Source organism: Lissotriton helveticus, chromosome 6 (genome assembly GCF_964261635.1).
Source record: "Lissotriton helveticus chromosome 6, aLisHel1.1, whole genome shotgun sequence".
NCBI lineage: Eukaryota > Metazoa > Chordata > Amphibia > Caudata > Salamandridae > Lissotriton > Lissotriton helveticus.
Genome location: NC_136067.1, coordinates 488564833 through 488587596, shown reverse-complemented (window position 1 = coordinate 488587596; position 22764 = coordinate 488564833). Strand labels below are relative to the sequence as shown.

General features: G+C 42.4%; 1 protein-coding gene across 1 annotated transcript in view; it reads left to right on the top strand.

The window, feature by feature from the left end:
- The window catches only part of LOC144762697 (glutathione S-transferase-like), a 281385-nt gene extending 267113 nt beyond the window's left edge, over nt 1–14272 (top strand). Inside the window, exon 7 of the mRNA XM_078647939.1 lies at nt 12444–14272. Within this exon, the coding sequence (XP_078504065.1) occupies nt 12444–12566 (123 nt within the window). The 3' untranslated portion in view covers nt 12567–14272. The remainder of the gene's footprint in view (nt 1–12443) is intronic.
- Nucleotides 14273–22764: the final 8492 nt, after the last annotated feature.

Sequence of the window (22764 nt, the reverse complement as noted above, 5' to 3'; positions counted from 1 at the left end):
AAAATCAATACAATCAATAATGAATATAATTTGAAATACGCAAAATATATTTCAATAAACCAACTAACTACCTATCTTAACTAAACCCTAACCATCATTCTGCTATCAAATAAACTGATAGAGCGCAGGTTCACCTGCCCGTTGTACCATACTCACCTGGGCCCATAAAACTATATATACAAATGAACAGGTAAACCTACACTCCTATCAAAGGTTTGTTTAACCATTCAGGACCTATACCATTTGATTTACCAATCCTAATCTCCTGGTACCTGAAATCGTAAAGGATCAAGGAGTTAGAATAATAGGTAGAAATATATAATTTTCACTCATATAATAACCACAGACTGAGGAAAAATGTAACTCTTTATCTATGTAAATTATTAAATGTCAGTGTCCATACTACATTAATTGAAATGTGATCAATCAACAAAAATATGATTAAGGTAAGATGAGATGAGAAACTTTTATTAAGCATTGAAATATAGGGAGAGTAGAAAAGGGAAAAACAGTACAATGACAAACCCACATTAATTATATTTACCTAGAATGGTGTGAAGACTAACCCTGGCCACGGACTGGGTCAAAGGACAGAACCCCAAAGTGCAGGTGCCGGCAGGAAGGAATAGATGTAAATCAGGACAAGTACGGACCAAATTAGATCAGGACAGGACCACCTCAGGCTAAGACCGGCACCCACAGCTAACGTGCTACGCCTGCATTGCACCTTCTCTGCAGCCAACAGCCAAACCCCGATTGGGTCTTCGAACCTCCCTTCCCAGTAACCACGATTGGGTTATCGATTCTTCTGACCGGGTGCTCCGCCAGCACCTCTGCTGTTGATCGCCTATTGAGTGCGTTGGGTCAGTGACAGGTCAGCTATTCGGACAAGTCGGACAAATTAACTAACTAAGCTTACTCTAGTTATACTATTTTCCAGGGCAGTGTACCACCCCCCAATGTTGCAAGTGTAAGGATCCCCAATTTTGATTGGACAAAAGGATGAGGGGAGGTCATCACACCATACCAAAATGAAACTTTTCTTCTGAATATTGAAATTAGCAATCCCGCCCATCAATTTATTTTTCCCATGCTTTTTTATTCCACCCAACAATTGAATGTTCTTATAGAAATACAATGTTAACAGTTTGTCTTCCGCTTGGGGTCATCAGGTTAGGTTCCCAGGCGCATCTTCCAGTGTGATGAAAGTTTGGCTTCAGTTCAATGACAAATGACTTAGATTCTTTCTTGGAGTTTGACATGCGCAGTGTGGGTTTCAAAATGGAGTAATAGCACCTCTCAGGCCCGAAATGTAATACATGAAAAAAATAGGAATGAAACAGTTTTAGAACACAGAATAAATGAATACACTGTATACCACTTATCTCTACTCTATTCCCATTGATTTATTTTAACTATTGCGTTTAGTGTTTAGGCAAAACAAACAGCTTAGCAAAAGCAGCAGTGCAAGCTTCATGCATGCTGTAACACAAAGCAGTCATCTTAATTCTAGTGCGCAGAAGCAAAAGTTTCCCTCCAAGCAATATAGTACGTCATGTCACGTGAGTATGACAGATGCATGCGCAGTAGGAAATCCCGCGTAGCAGCAGCTATTTTAATGCAAGCAAATTATAGTTAGTAAAAGCACATTGGAAAGCTTCTCCTAGATGCTAGATATGTCATGTAATGCAATATTAATTAGACGAAACATGTTAATTAGTACGTTATGAGTTATTTGAGAGGGTTGAGTACAAGCAAGTCGCTCTACGTGCGAATCCTTGCTCCATCACAGGTAAAACCCAGCAGCCCTAGCTATGCGCAGCCAACAATCTCAATAGAATGACCGACCTTGGACACTCAAGATCCTGAAGTGACGTAATGAAATGTTATAGGGAAATCAAAAGGGGGGAGTGAAGAGGTGGTGCCGATGGGCACCGAGGTGGGCACGTCCTCCTCTTAACAGGGATAAAGGTCAATCAAACAAGGGCCACCTCGCAATGGGTGGGTGTATACCAGGATATTATTGGAATACACCTTCTTTGTTAAAATACCCCTCACACACCAAAAGGGCCCTTGGTGTCATGCTTCATCATCGGGGTCTTCCCGTCCCGCTGCGGGGCGGGGCAGTGCTGCGACAAGCGGATACGCCGGAGCACCTTTAGATGGAAGTGCTATGTGTATGGAGTGAGTGTCAGTGGGGTCAGGAGTGAAATATTGGTGAAACGTTAAAAAATACCTGGCCTAGTGGAAAAAAGATATTTATTAAACACTGGCTGGTATTGTTAAAAGAAAAGTGAAGCGGAGAGGTGGAGCTGATTAATGGGCTCTCTCTCCTATGTGGGTCAACATGTTTCGAGGCGCTCGGCCTCTTCGTCAGGACCTTAGGGGAGATCCCCCTGTCACTCACTAGTGTTTCCTCCACAAAGGTAGAAAAGGTGTATATACAAAAAAAGTGAAAAAGGAACTATGTGTGTAAATACAATTAATAATTACAACACTACTATGCTACCACACTGATAATGTAGTATGCCTGCAAGATAAGAAAACCAGTTTAATAATAGCGCCGATCCCAGTATGCGCTTAACTCTATATCACCTGTAAGGGAAAAGAGACATACACACACAGATATACCGGTATGCAAAAGAGGGATCTAGCATGAATGGTGAAGAAAAACATCATCAGACACACATAGTCACACACACAGAATAAGTAATGGGGGATGTGAATAGCCAGGGAATCAAATACATACTTTTCAACGGAGGAAGTAATGCCTCATGAGTCAGCTTTAGACTGAAGGGTATAGTGGGGTCCCAACTGCAGGAGGGAAAAGATGGGGGTATTGTAAGTTCTATCCCATTAGTAGTATCTCTAAGTACAGGCATTGCTGGGATATACAGGTCTATCCTCTTAGAACCGGCTACGCCGTACTTACTGAGCCCCTTGCACGCTTGTGCTTCCTCCTTCGTCAGCTGCTTCCGTGGTTGTGAGGGAGGAAGGGAGCGGCGAGTATTTATATGCTTAGATAATTGGATAATTAATCAATTACATCAGGCAAAACCCGCCGAAACTTTAAGTGCCAAACAGGTTGGTAACGAGGGCGGCCATGCTGGAAGGTCCGATTCCTGCTAGTTAGTATGCGCGTTTGATCCTTAGTGTGGTAGATAAACTGATCGGTTCATGTCTTTAAGATCGTTTACAGTTTTAAGGCTGGTGAGGGAAGGCTCTGACTTACTCGGCGCTGAGCGACAAGCAATGCGTGTGCAGAGTGCACCGCGCATGCGCCGGTAACCCTGCGTTGCGCGTATGCGCGTCTCCAGGTCACTATGGCCCGGTGTGTGCGCATGCGCACAAGTCCCTACATGGGTGATGTTGTCTCGAGGTCTGGCGAAAAGCTACGAGGCATGTAGGATTACACGTAGTGTGGCTCATGGTGGGGCGGATTGCGGGGTTGTTATTGCTCAATAAATTAACAGGAGGAGGTTTACTGTGTTCAAGGGCAGTTCTTTGAGGACTGGGGAAGAGCTATTAGTTTAGTCGAGCTGATAAAGGCTTCAGACTATTATTATAAGGAAAATACAGTCATGTATAAGACTGTCATTTTTCTAAAAGCGGGTCATTTGTTCTTGTAAAAACCAAACAAAAGGAGGGGACAGGTGGTAAACCCTATGAGGTGAAGAGGAAAAACAATAGGGCCATACACCTATTTGCAAAGAAATTATTCATGTTGGCTTTGGCTGTCAGTGGCTGTCTCACAAGCAGCAGAATCTAGGTATTCAAATGAGCCCAAGGAATATCGTCATTCAAGCCTGTGCGATGTGTCCCCAGACGGTACACCCAACGTTGCTCTTTCGATAGAAGGTCTCTATCATTGGGAAAGGCTTCTATGACGGTCCATTTAAGGTCATGGACACTGTGTCCAACAGTAGCAAAATGTGTAGACATTTTCGTGGTAGTCTTATTGCAACGGACGTTGCTACGGTGTTCGCCCATTCGGATCTTCACGGGTCTGCTGGTCATTCCCACATATTCCATGTGGCACGGACATGTGATTAGGTACACCACATTCCGAGTGTTACAGTTAGTGAAGGCTCGCTGTACCCATGTAGATTTGTTAGAAAAAGTGATGTTTCTACTCTTCTGCGTGTATTGGCAAGATACACACGAGCCACAGGGGTGGTGCCCGCTTACACCCGCTATCCTGGGGGGTTCACTCTCTCTTGTAGCTTTCGGTCTGGTATGAACTAGAAGATCTTTCAGGTTCATTCCTCTCCTATGCGCAAACATAGGTTTAGGAAAATTCAATTTACCACATGATAACACTCTCCAATGTTTGTTCACGATCTTTGTGATCTGGTTGGAGTTAGTGTTATAAGTTGTCACGCAAATTGGGCGAGGATCGGGTTCTTTCCTATCGGTATCCTCCAAAAGCGCTTCCCTGTTGTTATTCCGTGCACGTTTGAGGCCTTTCCGAACTATGTTCTTGGGGTATTGCCTGTTCAAGAGTTTGACCTCCAAATCTGCCGCCTGTGTTTTGAATTCCTCAATGTTGCTACAGTTCCGACGTAGTCGGAGGAATTGCCCGTACGGGAGATTCTCCCGCAGGTGGCGTGGATGGAAGCTGCTGTACAGGAGCAGACTGTTCTTTGCTGTAGGCTTAAAGTGAGTGCTCGTTACAAGTTTACCGTCTTTCGGGTAGATGTTTAAATCCAAAAACACCAAATTTTCATTGGAAACCGTGTGTGTAAATTTCAGGAACTGGTCTTGTTGGTTCAGCCAGGTCATGAACTGGACAACAGAGTCTTGGTTACCCCTCCAGATGACGAAAATGTCATCTATATACCTCTTCCATGTTAATACCTGGTGTCTATAGGGATTGCTCTGTCCCAGTTCTTTGTGAGGAGAGTGAGTTTCTGGTCCAAGATAAACCGAAAATACCATACTTTTACACTATCCCCAAGATTCACAAAGACGCCCCCTATCCACCTGGGCGCCCGATAGTGTCTGGTATTAACTCACTCTTGGAACCACTATCGAAGTTTGCAGACGCATTCCTTCGGCCAATTGTCCAAAAAACCGACACCTATCTCAGAGACACTAAGGCAGTCCTCCAATTGATAAAAGACGTTCCTTTTGACCCAGAACATGATCTCTTATTGGGACTCGACGTGGAGAGCCTTTATACAAGCCTCCCACACAAAGAAACGTTAGAGATAATAGAGGAAGTACTTTTCTCTACAACATGGGATTACCAAACCCCTAGACAAGTGGTCTTGGAGTGTATCTCTTTGTCCCTCACAAAGAACTTCTTCCAATACGAGGACACCTACTACCTCCAAAGACATGGAACCAGCATGGGCAGCACCTGTGCGCCGAGCCTTGCTGGCCTCTATGTCCACCACCTGGAATCGACAAAAATCCTGGGACAGAGCAATCCCTATAGACACCAGGTATTAACATGGAAGAGGTATATAGATGACATTTTCGTCATCTGGAGGGGTAACCAAGACTCTGTTGTCCAGTTCATGACCTGGCTGAACCAACAAGACCAGTTCCTGAAATTTACACACACGGTTTCCAATGAAAATTTGGTGTTTTTGGATTTAAACATCTACCCGAAAGACGGTAAACTTGTAACGAGCACTCACTTTAAGCCTACAGCAAAGAACAGTCTGCTCCTGTACAGCAGCTTCCATCCACGCCACCTGCGGGAGAATCTCCCGTACGGGCAATTCCTCCGACTACGTCGGAACTGTAGCAACATTGAGGAATTCAAAACACAGGCGGCAGATTTGGAGGTCAAACTCTTGAACAGGCAATACCCCAAGAACATAGTTCGGAAAGGCCTCAAACGTGCACGGAATAACAACAGGGAAGCGCTTTTGGAGGATACCGATAGGAAAGAACCCGATCCTCGCCCAATTTGCGTGACAACTTATAACACTAACTCCAACCAGATCACAAAGATCGTGAACAAACATTGGAGAGTGTTATCATGTGGTAAATTGAATTTTCCTAAACCTATGTTTGCACATAGGAGAGGAATGAACCTGAAAGATCTTCTAGTTCATACCAGACCGAAAGCTACAAGAGAGAGTGAACCCCCCAGGATAGCGGGTGTAAGCGGGCACCACCCCTGTGGCTCGTGTGTATCTTGCCAATACACGCAGAAGAGTAGAAACATCACTTTTTCTAACAAATCTACATGGGTACAGCGAGCCTTCACTAACTGTAACACTCGGAATGTGGTGTACCTAATCACATGTCCGTGCCACATGGAATATGTGGGAATGACCAGCAGACCCGTGAAGATCCGAATGGGCGAACACCGTAGCAACGTCCGTTGCAATAAGACTACCACGAAAATGTCTACACATTTTGCTACTGTTGGACACAGTGTCCATGACCTTAAATGGACCGTCATAGAAGCCTTTCCCAATGATAGAGACCTTCTATCGAAAGAGCAACGTTGGGTGTACCGTCTGGGGACACATCGCACAGGCTTGAATGACGATATTCCTTGGGCTCATTTGAATACCTAGATTCTGCTGCTTGTGAGACAGCCACTGACAGCCAAAGCCAACATGAATAATTTCTTTGCAAATAGGTGTATGGCCCTATTGTTTTTCCTCTTCACCTCATAGGGTTTACCACCTGTCCCCTCCTTTTGTTTGGTTTTTACAAGAACAAATGACCCGCTTTTAGAAAAATGACAGTCTTATACATGACTGTATTTTCCTTATAATAATAGTCTGAAGCCTTTATCAGCTCGACTAAACTAATAGCTCTTCCCCAGTCCTCAAAGAACTGCCCTTGAACACAGTAAACCTCCTCCTGTTAATTTATTGAGCAATAACAACCCCGCAATCCGCCCCACCATGAGCCACACTACGTGTAATCCTACATGCCTCGTAGCTTTTCGCCAGACCTCGAGACAACATCACCCATGTAGGGACTTGTGCGCATGCGCACACACCGGGCCATAGTGACCTGGAGACGCGCATGCGCGCAACGCAGGGTTACCGGCGCATGCGCGGTGCACTCTGCACACGCATTGCTTGTCGCTCAGCGCCGAGTAAGTCAGAGCCTTCCCTCACCAGCCTTAAAACTGTAAACGATCTTAAAGACATGAACCGATCAGTTTATCTACCACACTAAGGATCAAACGCGCATACTAACTAGCAGGAATCTGACCTTCCAGCATGGCCGCCCTCGTTACCAACCTGTTTGGCACTTAAAGTTTCGGCGGGTTTTGCCTGATGTAATTGATTAATTATCCAATTATCTAAGCATATAAATACTCGCCGCTCCCTTCCTCCCTCACAACCACGGAAGCAGCTGACGAAGGAGGAAGCACAAGCGTGCAAGGGGCTCAGTAAGTACGGCGTAGCCGGTTCTAAGAGGATAGACCTGTATATCCCAGCAATGCCTGTACTTAGAGATACTACTAATGGGATAGAACTTACAATACCCCCATCTTTTCCCTCCTGCAGTTGGGACCCCACTATACCCTTCAGTCTAAAGCTGACTCATGAGGCATTACTTCCTCCAGTGAAAAGTATGTATTTGATTCCCTGGCTATTCACATCCCCCATTACTTATTCTGTGTGTGTGACTATGTGTGTCTGATGATGTTTTTCTTCACCATTCATGCTAGATCCCTCTTTTGCATACCGGTATATCTGTGTGTGTATGTCTCTTTTCCCTTACAGGTGATATAGAGTTAAGCGCATACTGGGATCGGCGCTATTATTAAACTGGTTTTCTTATCTTGCAGGCATACTACATTATCAGTGTGGTAGCATAGTAGTGTTGTAATTATTAATTGTATTTACACACATAGTTCCTTTTTCACTTTTTTTGTATATACACCTTTTCTACCTTTGTGGAGGAAACACTAGTGAGTGACAGGGGGATCTCCCCTAAGGTCCTGACGAAGAGGCCGAGCGCCTCGAAACATGTTGACCCACATAGGAGAGAGAGCCCATTAATCAGCTCCACCTCTCCGCTTCACTTTTCTTTTAACAATACCAGCCAGTGTTTAATAAATATCTTTTTTCCACTAGGCCAGGTATTTTTTAACGTTTCACCAATATTTCACTCCTGACCCCACTGACACTCACTCCATACACATAGCACTTCCATCTAAAGGTGCTCCGGCGTATCCGCTTGTCGCAGCACTGCCCCGCCCCGCAGCGGGACGGGAAGACCCCGATGATGAAGCATGACACCAAGGGCCCTTTTGGTGTGTGAGGGGTATTTTAACAAAGAAGGTGTATTCCAATAATATCCTGGTATACACCCACCCATTGCGAGGTGGCCCTTGTTTGATTGACCTTTATTTGTAATGAAATGTTATGACATCACAAAGGTCTTGACCTAGCTAGGGTTAGTTAAAGAAAATATGACACATCTCTTTTTTTTTTTTTGTAAACCGATTTTTTTTTTCCTTCAAACTTCAGTACATCATGGTTATTGACCCAGTCAAGTCGGCGTTACAAGTGTTCAATCTTCGCATCTATAGCTCTGAATCTTGCAATATGACAATCTCAGTACCAATTCAAAAGAATAAACTGTTCACCTCCTTCTCCCTGTGACTCAGTGTTGTGTGAGGTGTATTAATTGGCTTCTTGCTATATGTGGCAGATCTCAGTGTCCTACTCGGGTGAGGGCTAAGGCATTCATAGACAGATTTAATAACCTAGTGGGTTTAGGTTTGGAAAGGTCTATGTAGCAGGTCTCACCCGTAGGGGTGTGCACCCTCCAGGAAGTGCTCATATGGATCTCACAGGGTTTTTTTATTTCGGGGGTCCCTGGGCCAGTGTGTAACAAGTCATCCACTAGGGTTCCCTATCCCCCTCATAGCCTCTCAGCAATATCCTTACCTCGCATCCTGCCCACTTCAGCAGTTCTCTCCTCCATGTATTCAGTCTAGTCCCTCCCGATTCTTTCCAATTTCTGACTATCTCACACTTAGCAAGGATGATCGCTAGAGCCAGGAATTTGCTGGTGACTTTAGTCTTGGGTGTGTGGGGTAAATATCCCAGTAGGCAATGGGCTGGGGTGTGCGGAACCTCTCTCAATAGCCTCTTCTACTACGTACAAGACTCCCTCCCAAAACATGCGTAGTCTTGAGCAGGTCCAGAACATCTGAAGGATACATACCTGTCCACCCCGCAGCGAGGGCAGGCCACCTTGTCTACCTGGAAATATCCGCTTATGCACTGTGGAGTCGGGTAGGATCTGTGCAGCACATAGTAATTAATAAGTTTAAAGAGCATGTTTCTAAATACTCTGTGTATCCCAGCTAGTACATTATCCCGGTCCTTCGCTGGAATCTGGATGGCTAGACGTGCTTCCTACTGAGATCGTAGTTTTTCCAACAGGAGTTGCTGATCTGCATGTAGTGCTCTGTACAGACAAGACACAGCCTGTATGGTGCATGCAGATAGGGCCATATAATAAATCTGCTGTGGCAGGTGCTATGTAGTTCCTGCATGCCAGTGTTTGCATATTGCTGTCATTAGCGCTCTGTGCAATACGATATGATTGTGAGGTAGGTCAAACTCTGTTTGAAACTCTTCGAATGAGAGCAGCTCTGTGTCCCTGTAAAGATCCCCATTTTTGTCATCCCAGCTTCCCCCCAAACATCCAGATCTCGCAATTTGCCCCTAGGAGAAAGTGCTCTCAGCATGTCCAGAGGTATTTCAAGGATATATGGGACCTTAGCCCGCATTTTTTGCAAACCTCAACACCAGCATTAGGCTTGCACCTTAAATTCGTGTCAGCCTGCCCACTCCAAGGATCACCCGCAAGAGATAAGTAATGGTGGTGCAGGGGAGTGTGAAACTCCATCTGGTTTCCATCTCGGTGCCATGTCTCTTACCAGCCATTGCAGCTGGGCCGCTATGTAATGAGCCTTGAAGTCGGGAACTGCCTGCATATCCCGGTTGCTATATTGTTGTCAGTGCCAATCTGCGTTGCCCGAGCCGCCATATGAAAGTCCGGTTCAGAGAGTCTAACTCTCTGAAAAATGCTGTGGGAATCCAGAGCAGGATCTTGTTAAATATAATAGTTGAGGAAGTGCCACCATTTTTAGGAATGCAATCCTACCAGCCACTGAGAGCGGCAGGGTCTACCAAAAAGCTATGGACGCCTTCAGCCCTTGAAGGGCTTTCTCCACATTTCCCTCACAGAGGTCTGGCCAGTCATGGTATATTCGGACTCCTAAATAAGGCAGGCACCTCGGTTCCTATTGTTGTTGTGTCAGGTCAGTCGAAGGGCACCCTGTCTGCACCACCGTGAAGTGCCTGGACTTCTGTCAGCTCACTTTTAGACCAGAGTAGGAGCTAAACTCCTCGAGTAGGGAGCAGGCTCCTTATAGATCTTCCTCCCCCCTTTCAGGAAGAGTAACAGATCATCTCTATAGAGTACTATTTAATGATTAGTATGCCCCACACTGAGTCCCCTATGGAATTGCCTAGTTCTGGTCACAATCACTAGTGGCTCCATGGCAAGAGCGAACAATAGGGGGGAGAGTGGGCATCCCTGCCTTGTGCCGCGCTCCGCAGGCCATCCCCTTGATATGATTCTTCCCGTGCGCACTCTGGCCGTGGGTCTGGTGTATAATAGAACAGTCCAATCAATAAAGTCCCCTCCTAATCCTATACTTGTCATGACTTCATATAAATATCCCCACTCCAAGCTGTCCGATACTTTTTCTATATCCATAGTGCTTTTTGCCGCCATGTGAGTACTGAGGGCCTGGGTGGAGCCCACTGCAGCTCTATCAAAATGGGGTTATGATCTTAGATAGTACAGGACATGTATTCTATCGCGGAAACTAGGCTATGTATGCTTGGGGTGGAAAGAAAAAGATCTAATCGAAAATGTATGTCATAGAATCCAGAGAAGGATTAGACCCGTTCTTGCGGATTGAGTCATCTCCAGGATTCTACATTGTAAATGCAAGCATTTGAACATTTTAGCTGTGCGGACAGTCAGGGAGTCGCGTAGGGGAGGGTGTGAGCAATCCAGTAGGATGTCCTATATGAAATTAGAGTCGCCATAGTTAACAATGGTGCTAATTGTCGTACAGGTTCACAAAAAAAATTCTGATAAACATTTAGGGCATATATGTTCACTATTGTTTTCTCTCTACCCACTAGTCACCACCGCACTGCCACAAATCTGCCCTCGGTTTCTATCATTGTGTCTATAAGCTGGAGTGGGACTCCAGCTCGAATCCACACGAGGACTCCTCTGGTATACGACGAATATGCAGTATAATAAGTCTGGCCTCTCTATCGTCGTCGCAGCACTTGTCCCTCCCTGTCATTGAGGTGTGACTCCAGCAATAGCGCTATGTGTACGCCCCTCCTGTGCAGATATGAGAACAGTTTGTAGTGTTTCGCCATGGACTGCGTGCCCCTATTATTCCATGTTAAGCATTTATAAGCAAAATGGACAGCCATACTTGTTCTCAGAGGGCGGAAAGGCTCCCCTCATCCCCGAGTACAATGTCCTTCCCCACCCTCTGTGTATGTTCAGAGTAAGCACATAGGTTCAGATTGCGTGACTCAAAAATCCCGAACTCAAGAAACAACATCCAAAAACCCCAACTCCCCCACCCCAGAACAAGTAGAGTAACACTACCCATCCAAGCCACATTAGAAATCAACCACATTTGTGGAAGTTCATCCACAGTGCACTACAGTATAAAGGGAGTGGTTTGCGAGTCTTTCGGAAAACCGGCCCCATCCAGCTTATTTAAGAAGGGGTAAAGAGCATTGCATAGTACAGTGTCCCAAATGTATCTCAGGGGTTTTGAAGGAGGGGTAGCACCGCATGCAAAGTCATATCTCCCCCCTCCTGTTACCAGTGTACCAAGTGTCTCATATGATGTCTGCTGTTCTTGTGTTACTTTAGGCATCTCTAGGCTCGCGCGCTGAGGCATTGGATTCAGGATTCGATTCAGTCTAGGTTGAGGCAACTCCGTTCTAGTGCCTCCTGGCATGCATGCTTCCCACCCAGTTGGGCCACGACTTACATCACCTTTCATCGCCTTAGTTGTGCTTCAGCTTGAGAGGTCGCAGCCGACTCTGCAGTGGCTGCTTGCGTCGGGAGCCTGGTGGTTGTTGTTGCCATCTTCCTTCACCTGTGTCTGATTTTGGTCCTCTGTTCTTCCAGCCAATCCCACACTTCTTGTGGGGAGTGGAAAAAACCGTGCACCACTTAAGGGGTCCTCTTTTTGTTGCAGTCGGTCTACCTTTAGTGCTATTAGGGACCCTGAGGTGTCTCTGCTTTATAGAACTCAATGGTTTCTGTCATCACCCACTCCTTGAAAGCCGAGCTGAGAACACAAATTGTAATATTTTCAGATTTGCTTTTGTTTTTAAGTGTAGTTGGTACCGCACTTACTGTTTTGCCATTTTCTTTTCTTTAAGGCTTTTAAATCACGGATCAGCAACATTCCGACAATCAAGAAGTTCCTGTCTGGGGGTCAAAGGAAGCCACGAACTACAGCAGAATTTGTGAGGGTTGTGAAAGCAATCTATCAATTTGATTGAAAAATGGAATATGGTTTATAACTAGAGTGGTTTAATTCCAACCCACTGCCAGGTGGCTGACAAAAGTAGCTTTTCTTTTAGTTTGTTATTTCGATTTTAAATAGCTCACTCCTGCCATTACTATTGCTTCTACTGGAGCCAGAGTCTGGTTAAATTTAAGTATAATAGTTTGACAACTATCCAAGCTAACCCTCAAACGGTCAGGCCAATGGACTGTGCCTTTTGTGGTGATTAGAGAAATCTAATCATTTAATCACTTTAACAATCTTATCATTAATCAATATTTAATGTGAATCAATAAAATAATTTTTAGAAGTTTTAAAGGCTTTATTATTTCAAATCCTTTGTAGTTCAGTTTTTATAAAATCAGGTTTATTCATTAAACAGTATTTCAAATCGGGTAAGTTTCAAGCCACAATACATAAATCATTAATAATCATGTCCCATAAAGGAAAGAATCCCAATTTTAATGGGAGAAGTCAGCTAAAACCCTTGAAGAGTTCTATAATTAGACGGTGACAGCAAGCATAAAGCTTTCACAGATTCAATCCAATAACTCAAAAAAATAGTTAAGCAGAACCTCCCTTAAAGAGAGGTTCAAAGGTTCAGTAGCGTCTCTGCGCAATATAGCACAGGGCCTGGGGCAAAAGGGAGAGGTTCTCAATCAAAGCTCTGCCGACCAAAGTAAAGTCTGTGAGTGTGAGCCAGCATGGGAGGTTTGCATAGGGGAGAAGTCTGGTAGGTGGAAGTGTGGTAGATGGAGTGAGGAGAGTAGTGGGGGAGACTAGGAACACACACCTATATAACAACACATTTTGTTAGTATTAGCAACTGTTGCATCTTCCGTCCATTAACTGTCTAAGATTTTCATGGGAACCAGATTACTCCTCACCGTCTCGTTGTGAAAACAATGATCAACTAAGTGACCTTAAATTGTTGCTACTAATAATCGAACAGGGTTCAGCTCTGCTTACGGCTGAGCTTTCCCACAGATAGTTATACTAGACTATCCTTCAAACTAAAGTAAGTTATGTAGAAGTTGAAACATCTTCTAGGAAAATATATAAACATTTTAAGAATGATGTGAGCTCAAAGAAAAAAACGAATTCGTTCAAGGTGTCAACATTCAGCATTTTTCTGATTATATAAGGTTGCACAGTTTCCGTTTTAAACTATATTCTAATCATCTCTACCAATGAGTTTTCAATAAAACAGCAACTTTTTCTACAAAATATGTGAAGCATGTTATAAAATGTTAATCTTTTTATGAAATGGCATCTTTCAGTGAGGGTCAAAAGTAAACATTTTTGTTATCTTCATTGTACATGAGCTCATTTTCACAAAAGAAATGTCTCTCTCGCAACACTTATAAATGAACGACTTAGTATTGTAAATTAAACCGTGTGTGGCCTAGCATGTGTTCCTGTGACAGCTGTGTACATTTTCATCCAATCTAAAGTACTTTCTTTCATTTAATGTTCACTTGTTTATTTGACAGATTTATTAAAATATAAATTGTTATATTTTATTTCAACACCCTATTACTTCACCGCACTTCGACACCTTCAAGTTGTGGACTTCAGTCAATTTACTTTTCTGGATCTGACTGTATCCTGTCTGCAGTGCAATTGATACAAATTAATCTGCTTGGATTCTCCCACACTGAATATGTTATTCTCTATTAACAGCAAAGGTTCAAACGTCAAGTGTCCTGCTTTGTTTTTCAGGGGTCTCCAATTTTTTCTTTAGTAAGAGCTAGTTCTGTTCAATGAAAATCATCACGAGCTGCAATTATTAGTATTGCAATAGTAACAAACAAGATTACCTTAGAAGCCACCATATTACCATCAAGGATCACCTCGGTTCTTAAGGCACAGTTGCCAGCAGTAATGTAAACAAGCATTGGCATAGCCAATAGGTCTTGCCTTTGGGACCTTATAAGTGTTTAGCCATGCAACAGTTGATGTTGTTGCACCAAGGATATTGTGCTGCATAACTAAATACTTAAAGTCCCAAAAGCAAGACCCATTGGCTATGCCAATGCTTGTTTTCCAGACTGCAATGACAGCAGACACTTTGATGTGCTGTGCTCCGCGCTAAAAGGAATTTGTACCAGGGCCAGCGCGACCGCCATCTGTTTCCAATTAAGATTATTGGAAACAGATGGCGCTGCTGCTCGCTCCCGAGCTGCATAGGCCACGGCAGAGAGAAGGCGGGCCATGCACCCGCTTTTGGCCAATTGCGTGCTGTCTTTCTTAGATATGCAAAAACAACAGTTGATGGACAGAATGCAGAACAATGTCGTACATTCACCCCAGTACAGAGACCTGGGCCTAAATCCATCATATTTTTGCTCACCATGCCATTCCAGTTTGAACCTAGCCATATGCAAATCAGTCTTGACCCTGTGCCCCATGGGAACAGTCCAGCCCGAACTGCCAAGCCAGGTCCTGCCTGGACTGGAAACAAGCATCCTAGGACCGGTTTCGGGCTTTCAGCCCTCATCAGGCAGGATAGCTTGATTCCAGTGGCATGGAGAGCATGGAACTCGCATCTGGTTTTGCTTTGTTCGCCCTAACTTGGCAGGGTATGCCCAGACGTGGGTCCCTTGCTCACTTAGCCACTGGATTCAAGCTAGCCTGGCTGATGACGGCTGATTAGCCAGAAACCGGTCCCAGGATGCTTGTTTCCGGTCCAGGGAAGACCTGGCTTGGCAGTTTGGGCTGGACTGTTCCTATGAGGCACAGGGTCAGACTGATTTGCATATGGCCATGTCTGAACTGGGGTGGCAGAGTGAGCTCCAGAATGAAGATGAATTAAACCCAGATCAGTTGACTGGGGGTGAGTCTTTGCAATGTTTAACACTCTGTCCATCATGCCCTTTGGTTTTGCGTCTTTCTTAGAAAGACACACGCAAAGGCCAATAGGTGTGATGAAAAAAAAGCATCCGCACAAGCGTGTGGTGCGAGTTGAAAAGCCCTTACTAGAAGCCTCGCCGCGCATGCGCGCTGGCTCAGGTGAGACCTAAATATGATTTGTCAATGGGGAATGCCTCTCCGTGCATAATATGTAACTCCAATGGCCAGGTGTCAAGGAATTGCTGATACGTCTCGCCTACACTCCTTGACTTATCAATTATTAGCTTTAAATCTATTTTGGAAATTCAACCATTTTTCATCAAACATCAGCTTCTGACTTCTGAAAATACACACATTTTCATTACTAAGACCTGTTTTTAATTATTGATATACATATATATGAATTCAATCAAGAAAGTTTTGATTTATTATAGTGGGCTGCACGCAGGAGAGCTACTTTTAGGTATGTTTCAGAGCTAGCAGTAGCTCGTGAGTTACTCAGTGGAGAAACCTGGTTTAGAAACTGTTTTGAACTCCCAAAAGAATCAGATATCTATATATACCCTTAGCAGAAAGGGAGACATTTAAAGAGACTTCGCAATGCCATTTATTCTACTGTGACAGCTATCTAGTGCAAGATATTAGATCACAATGACCACTGTAGCAATGACATCTTTGCAGGTTATTCAGGAGAGAGAACCTGTAAATGTGAAGAAATGTGCCTAATTCTTTTGCAGTATCAAGCAAACTATTTTCCTCTACTGTTGAAGGTGCTTAATATCTCCATGCAAAAAAAGTGCATTCAGACTTTAGACATTGCAGTCTGCTTTCTTTAGTGCCCATGGCCTCTTATGAAAAACAAAACACATCAGGTGGGTTACCATCCAAGACTCCTGCCGCACTGTACCTTGAACCATCAGTACATGATTGGTGCACCATGTTGCAGTACGGTAATCCTTGACAGATAAAAGTTTGGACAGCCACTGGAATATATCAGTGAGACTTCACTTGAATCAAAGTTGATAAGTACAGACATTATTAATCTGTGCATTAAATTGATTAATATAATAGCCCTAATTCATGTTTCAATATTAGTATTGTAATTGCTTTTACATAGGGCTTACTACCCCTGTTAAGGTGTTGAATCGCTTTTCGCCGTGTAGCATGCTACTACGGAACTCAAAAAGGATTAGTGTAGGGAAATATGAAATTAATTTGATCTGAGTGGTGTACTTGCTAGTCTGTTACTTGGATTGTAAAGGGAATTGTGGAGGGATAGATGAATGAAGGGTCTAGAAACTGTTTTTGTTTATTGGAGTTCATCACAGTAGGAGGGGGTTTGGGATGAGTAATGGGTGGGGTAAGCGTCAGAAGGAAGGGTTTAGGAAGGCGTGTTTGGGAGCTGAATAGTAAGAGGTATGAGATGATGGAAAGAGTTGTAGAGGAGGGAAGAGTCTAGAAAAGGGTTATTTTGGGAATCATAGTAGTGGTATGGGATTAATGGGAGAGTAGAGGATAACTTGAGAGCAGTATAGGATGAGGAATAGGTTAGTGCATTGAAGCGAGTAGTGGAATGAGGTTTGAGATGAGGAAGAGGATATTTTGCGAGAGATATAGGGCAGTGCATTGGATATGCTGATTTAGAAGCAAAGTAGTAAATATAAAGGTACATAGGAGATATATCAGAAGTGCATGGAAGGTATATATGCATAAGGAAGGTAATATATATACATATATATTACCTACTGGCGGTCGCCAGTAGGTATATATAGTTAGGATTTTTTCCCTATGGGATTTTTGAAAATTCTATGTCTAATAACTTTGGCGTTTGTGGACGGAATTGGATGAAATTTTCTGGAAAATGGAACATTTTGTTTCTGAGCAGCCCCTGAAAATTTGGGGGGGGTTCGTCCAGGGGGGGCCGAGAAAAAAGGGGGGTCCCAAAACGTGTTTTTAACATTGAGTTTTCCATAGGGCGGTTAGCCTCACTTTTAGCCCGAACGGCTGAATGGATTTGCACGAAACTTGGCAAAATTGTAGGGACTGGTAGCCCGATGTGCCTTTTGTAGGTCTCAATATATGTGCTCCAGTGGATTTTGAGAAATTTCCGTTTAAAAAAAGATATATATCTGTAACAGCGGACCGGGCAGCTCCCCGGTTCGCGGACCGGGGAGCGTACCAGAACTTCGCGTAGCGAAGCTGATTGGCTTTCCGGTGTCTGTCAACATTCTAAACAGTCCGGAGCGGCCGCCATCTTGTCTCTCGGTAGGATTGAGAGACAAGAGGAGGCCAAAACAAAGGGGGAAATAACCATAAGGGGGCATAGTAGATCCTCCCTGACCCCCTAGGTTTAATGTGGAGGCTTTAAAAGGGCCCCGCGGGGCAAAAAAAGTTTTTTAAGCAATTATTTATTATTGTGATTGTGGTTGAAAATTTAATAACATTTCTAACATTTAACTAGTTTATTAATTACATATAAAAATGATTAAAGACTCAAACAATTTTTTAATATTACATACAATTTTATTTTTCGGATTGTTTTTCAAAATTTATTAGTACGTCTAGCATTTGACAGTCCGATATGTCCTCTTGTTGAGTGAACATAAGTTCCCACATTTGACCGTCATCATAATGAAGTAAATGATCCACAGATTCTACACATTGAACTAATTCATGGTCCCGTGATTCATCCATGAAATCTGAGTCATCATTGTCCTCAATATCTTTTTCTGTGTTGTTCTCCAGAACAATTTCAAAGGAAACATTCTGCTCACCTTCCATTTTCTTGCTGTAATTTGCATAAAAAATAAATATATCAGTAGAGATAGGGCACTGTTGGGTTTAAGTTCAGACAGGTACTTGTGAGTTTATAACAGAGAAGTAATCTATGGGCACTGTATGGTTTCAGGCGTGAAGTAGTACTATTAAAAAGTGCCTGTGAAGAAGCCTAAGTAAATTCATAATTATACCACAGAAACCTAAATCAATCCATAATTATAATAAAGAAGCCTTTCTCAATGTCTAACTCTTACAGAGGGATAGTATATAACTATCTGAAAATGTTTTCAAATTTATAAAATAATATCTCACCTTCTAAAATCAAGTTTAAGTTGTGGGTGAAAATGATCTTGCAATGTAGTTCAGGAAGTAGTAGTCAAAATGGCTGTGTTTCTCTCTCTTCCTTTATATATATTCAGGTACATAACCAATCAAATGTCAGGTAAAAAAAGTAGAAAATGAAAGTAACATTTTCATTGGTTGTCAATTCCAACACTTCAGATGTGTTTTGTGAAGTAATTTACCTCAGGGTATTTAGAGAGGTCTACAGGCTAAATGGCTAAATGGAATTCCAATCAAATTTGTGAAAATGGTAGGGATTGGTATGTAGTATGAGCTAATCTATATTTGGTGAAATTGTCTCCAGTGGCTTTTCTGTGAACTACTTTCCCACCTTTTTTGATGGTGCGCTTCCCAGGGAGCGACCCGGTACGCGAACCGTTGAGCGCCTCGGTTCGCGGACCTTAAGCGTTCCGGGAGTCCACCATTTTGTGTTTCGGTCGAATTAAGATACAAGATGGAGGGCAAATAATGTTCAGAATGGGTAGAAGGGGGCACGGTAGAGTTATGTTGACCCCCTAGGTTTTCTGAGGGTGGCTGAGGAGGCTTATATGTGCGGAAAAAAAAACATTTTTAAAAAAAAATTCGCGAGGTTAGCTCCCGGTTCGCGTACCGGGTAGCGCCCCCCGGGAGCGTACTTTGTTGAAAATTAGTGAAAAATGTTGGAATTAAATAATAATTGTGAGTGATCAGATGTAGGGTAGCTCTGAGAAGAGCTTTTGGGTTTATGGTACATTTAGGTACTTATAAGTAGGTACCAATGCACATTTTTAAATTCAGAGTGAAAATTCTGTTGCCCTCATCTGAGAAGTGAACTCCATCTCCTCTGTAGATATCTTGCATGTAGTAACGCAAGTTATTGTTGTACAGGGAGCCCATTCCATGGTCTCTCATGTAAGCTGAAACAGATTTGTTTACATGCTTCCTCGACTTCTCAATTTGTGGACAAAATTGGTTTGACCACCTCCATTTCTGTCTTTGGCATATATTTGAATATACCAAGGCAGTCTGAGGAAAAAGTGCCATTAATTGCTCAAAGGTGTCCTTTAAAAGCATTTCCAGACCTACACCAGTCAAAGTGCCCAAGTCATTACCTCCACAGTGCACAATTAACAGGTCAGGTTTTGGCAAATGCATAAAGGTTTTCACCAATGGTATCAATTGGTGACATTTTAATCCTCTGTGGCCAAACCACTTAATTTCCACATCTTGTAAATTGAGGTTAGGTAAATTCCTGTTTTCAACGTACCTTTGAGCCCAGTGAATATAACTATGTCCAACAATCCAGACAGAAAACATGGTGAGAGAAGGTTCTCCTGCAGTCAGATGAAGTGTGGCAATGAAATGGCAGTTGAAAAAATGAGAGTGTAAAATGAAAAAAAAACTGTGGAGTTTCTGTGTTCATGAAGCAGTAACAGTGATTGGTGGATTTTGATTGCTGAAAACAGAAAGTTAGGGTGCACAGATGTGTTCTTTGAAAGATGTATTTTGAGTGGTCAATAAAAAATCATTAAATGAAAGAATGCACTGGATATGCAGGTGCACTGAGAGTTCAGAGTTCAATTGCAACATTGTTGTGTGAACTTGCAAACACCAGAGGTCTTCCAAGAGGTGGTTGCTATGCAAAATAGGCAGAAAGGGCAGAGGGGGGAAGGGTTTTCATTTGAAAAAAAGTGAGGGAAGAGTTTTGATTGGGTGACATGAGAAATATGTGTGAAGAATTACAGCATTCCTGTGCTTTTGATAGCTGCAGACTCTGGAGTGCATACCTTTTGCTCTGCTGAAGACAAATTGGTGTGTTTCTGAGACTGTTTTCAAACTCAAAGTATTTGCTAAGGTGAGAAAATATTTCTTTAATTTAGATAGAGAATAGTGTGCTTTAAGGAGAAAATTATGAATTATGTGGCACAAATTGCTTGTAAATATGCTCCCACATGTGCATGGAAAATTTTGATTTTGAATGTTTGTGTTACATAGCCATGTTAAAAGTGATACAAACATGCAGGAAAGGCAATGAAAAAATGCTTTTATGTGTCTTAAGGACATTTTAAGTAATTTTGCCATGTGCAGTGTTTTGAAATTATGATTTGAAAATCGTTTTTGGGGAAAAGGAATTGTTTTTAAATTCATGACAAGGACATAATGGTGTATGCTTCTTTATAAGGTAATTGACTGTCCCTGATGTTATTTTTCTCATTTTAATGTAAGACCTTTCTCTGTGGCGCAAGTTGCTTGTAAATATGGTCCGACCTGTGCATGGGAAATTTAGATTTTAAATGTTTGTGTTACATAGCCATGTTAAAAGTGACCCAACCATGCTGGAAAGGCAATCAAAAAACGCTTTCATGTGTCTTAATGACATTTCAAGTCATTTTCCCACGTGCAGTGTTTTGAAATTATGATTTGAAAATCGTTTTTGGGGAAAAGGAATTGTTTTTAAATTCATGACAAGGACATAATGGTGTATGCTTCTTTATAAGGCAATTGACTGTCCCTGATGTTATTTTTCTCATTTTAGTGTAAGACCTTTCTCTGTGGCGCAAATTGCTTGTAAATATGCTCCCACATGTGCATGGAAAATTTAGATTTTGAATGTTTGTGTTACATAGCCATGTTAAAAGTGACCCAACCATACTGGAAAGCCAATCAAAAAACGCTTTCATGTGTATTAATGACATTTTAAGTCATTTTCCCATGTGCAGTGTTTTGAAATTATGATTTGAAAATCGTTTTTGGGGAAAAGGAATTGTTTTTAAATTCATGACAAGGACATAATGGTGTATGCTTCTTTATAAGGCAATTGACTGTCCCTGATGTTATTTTTCTCATTTTAGTGTAAGACCTTTCTCTGTGGCGCAAATTGCTTGTAAATATGCTCCCACATGTGCATGGAAAATTTAGATTTTGAATGTTTGTGTTACATAGCCATGTTAAAAGTGACCCAACCATGCAGGAAAGGCAATCAAAAAACGCTTTTATGTGTCTTAAGGACATTTTAAGTAATTTTCCCATGTGTAGTGTTTTGAAATTATGATTTGAAAATCGTTTTTGAGGTAAAGGAATGTTGTTAAAATTTATGTGCGCCATATGCCCCCAAATTTCTTTTTTAGGGGTGCAGCAGGGTGTTCTTGAGACACCCCTGCACCTTTGGAAAAAATTCCTAATTTGTGATGAGCAAATTGTTAATCGCAAATTGCACCTTCATTTATATGAGCCTCCTAGCCCATGGAAATGAATGGGTAATTTGCAATTAGCAATTTTCTCATCGCAAATTTGGAATGGTAAAGAATCGCTATTTATTCCTTAAAATTCGCTTTTTTGGAAATGCAAAATAGTTATATGATACATATGGCGGTTGATGTCTAACAAGATAAGAAGCTTAGGTATTCATTTATGCTGACTGGCGCATCACCAGGGATGTGCCAGTCATCCTGCGCTGCTGTTCCGCCACCCATGACATTAAGGATTTGGAAACTACCACCAACTTCTAGTTTGTGGTAATTTGCGAATTCTTTTCAAAAAGCATTTTTTTCTAAAAAACAAAAGGTCCCATATGACGCCCATACATGCCCTTAGGGCATGTAGGTGTGCCATATGCCCCCAAATTTCTTTTTCAGGGGTGCAGCAGGGTGTTCTTGAGATACCCCTGCACGTTTGAAAAAATTACTATTTTGTGATGAGCTAATTGCTAATCGCAAATTGCAACCTTCATTCCTATGAGCCTCCTAGCCCATGGAAATGAATGGGTAATTTGCAATTAGCAATTTGCTCATTGCAAATTAGGAATGGTAAAGAATTGCTATTTATTCCTTAAAATTTGCTATTTAGGAAATGCAAAATAGTTTGTACATATGGTGGTTCATCTTTAACAAGATAAGATGCTTAGGGATACATTTATGATGACTGGCGCAATAAAGTGCACATTACTTACTTCATTGGTAGGCCTTTATATGTATTATCTCCTCTGTATTCTTCATCAAGCGTAACTTTAATCTGCAATCCTGAGTAGGCCTCACCTTAAACAAACCTCTGGATAGGACACACTTTATCGTCATCCTGGATTAATCATTTAAAATGCTAGGGACAGATTTATGATAGGTGTATGCCTCTTTTGTGCCACTGTGCGTCACTTTTATGATGCAGCGGTGGTGCAAAAGATTTGCTATGAGGCGACAACATTACAAATTGATGCATTTAGGCAGATATGTCATGGTGTAAAAAAA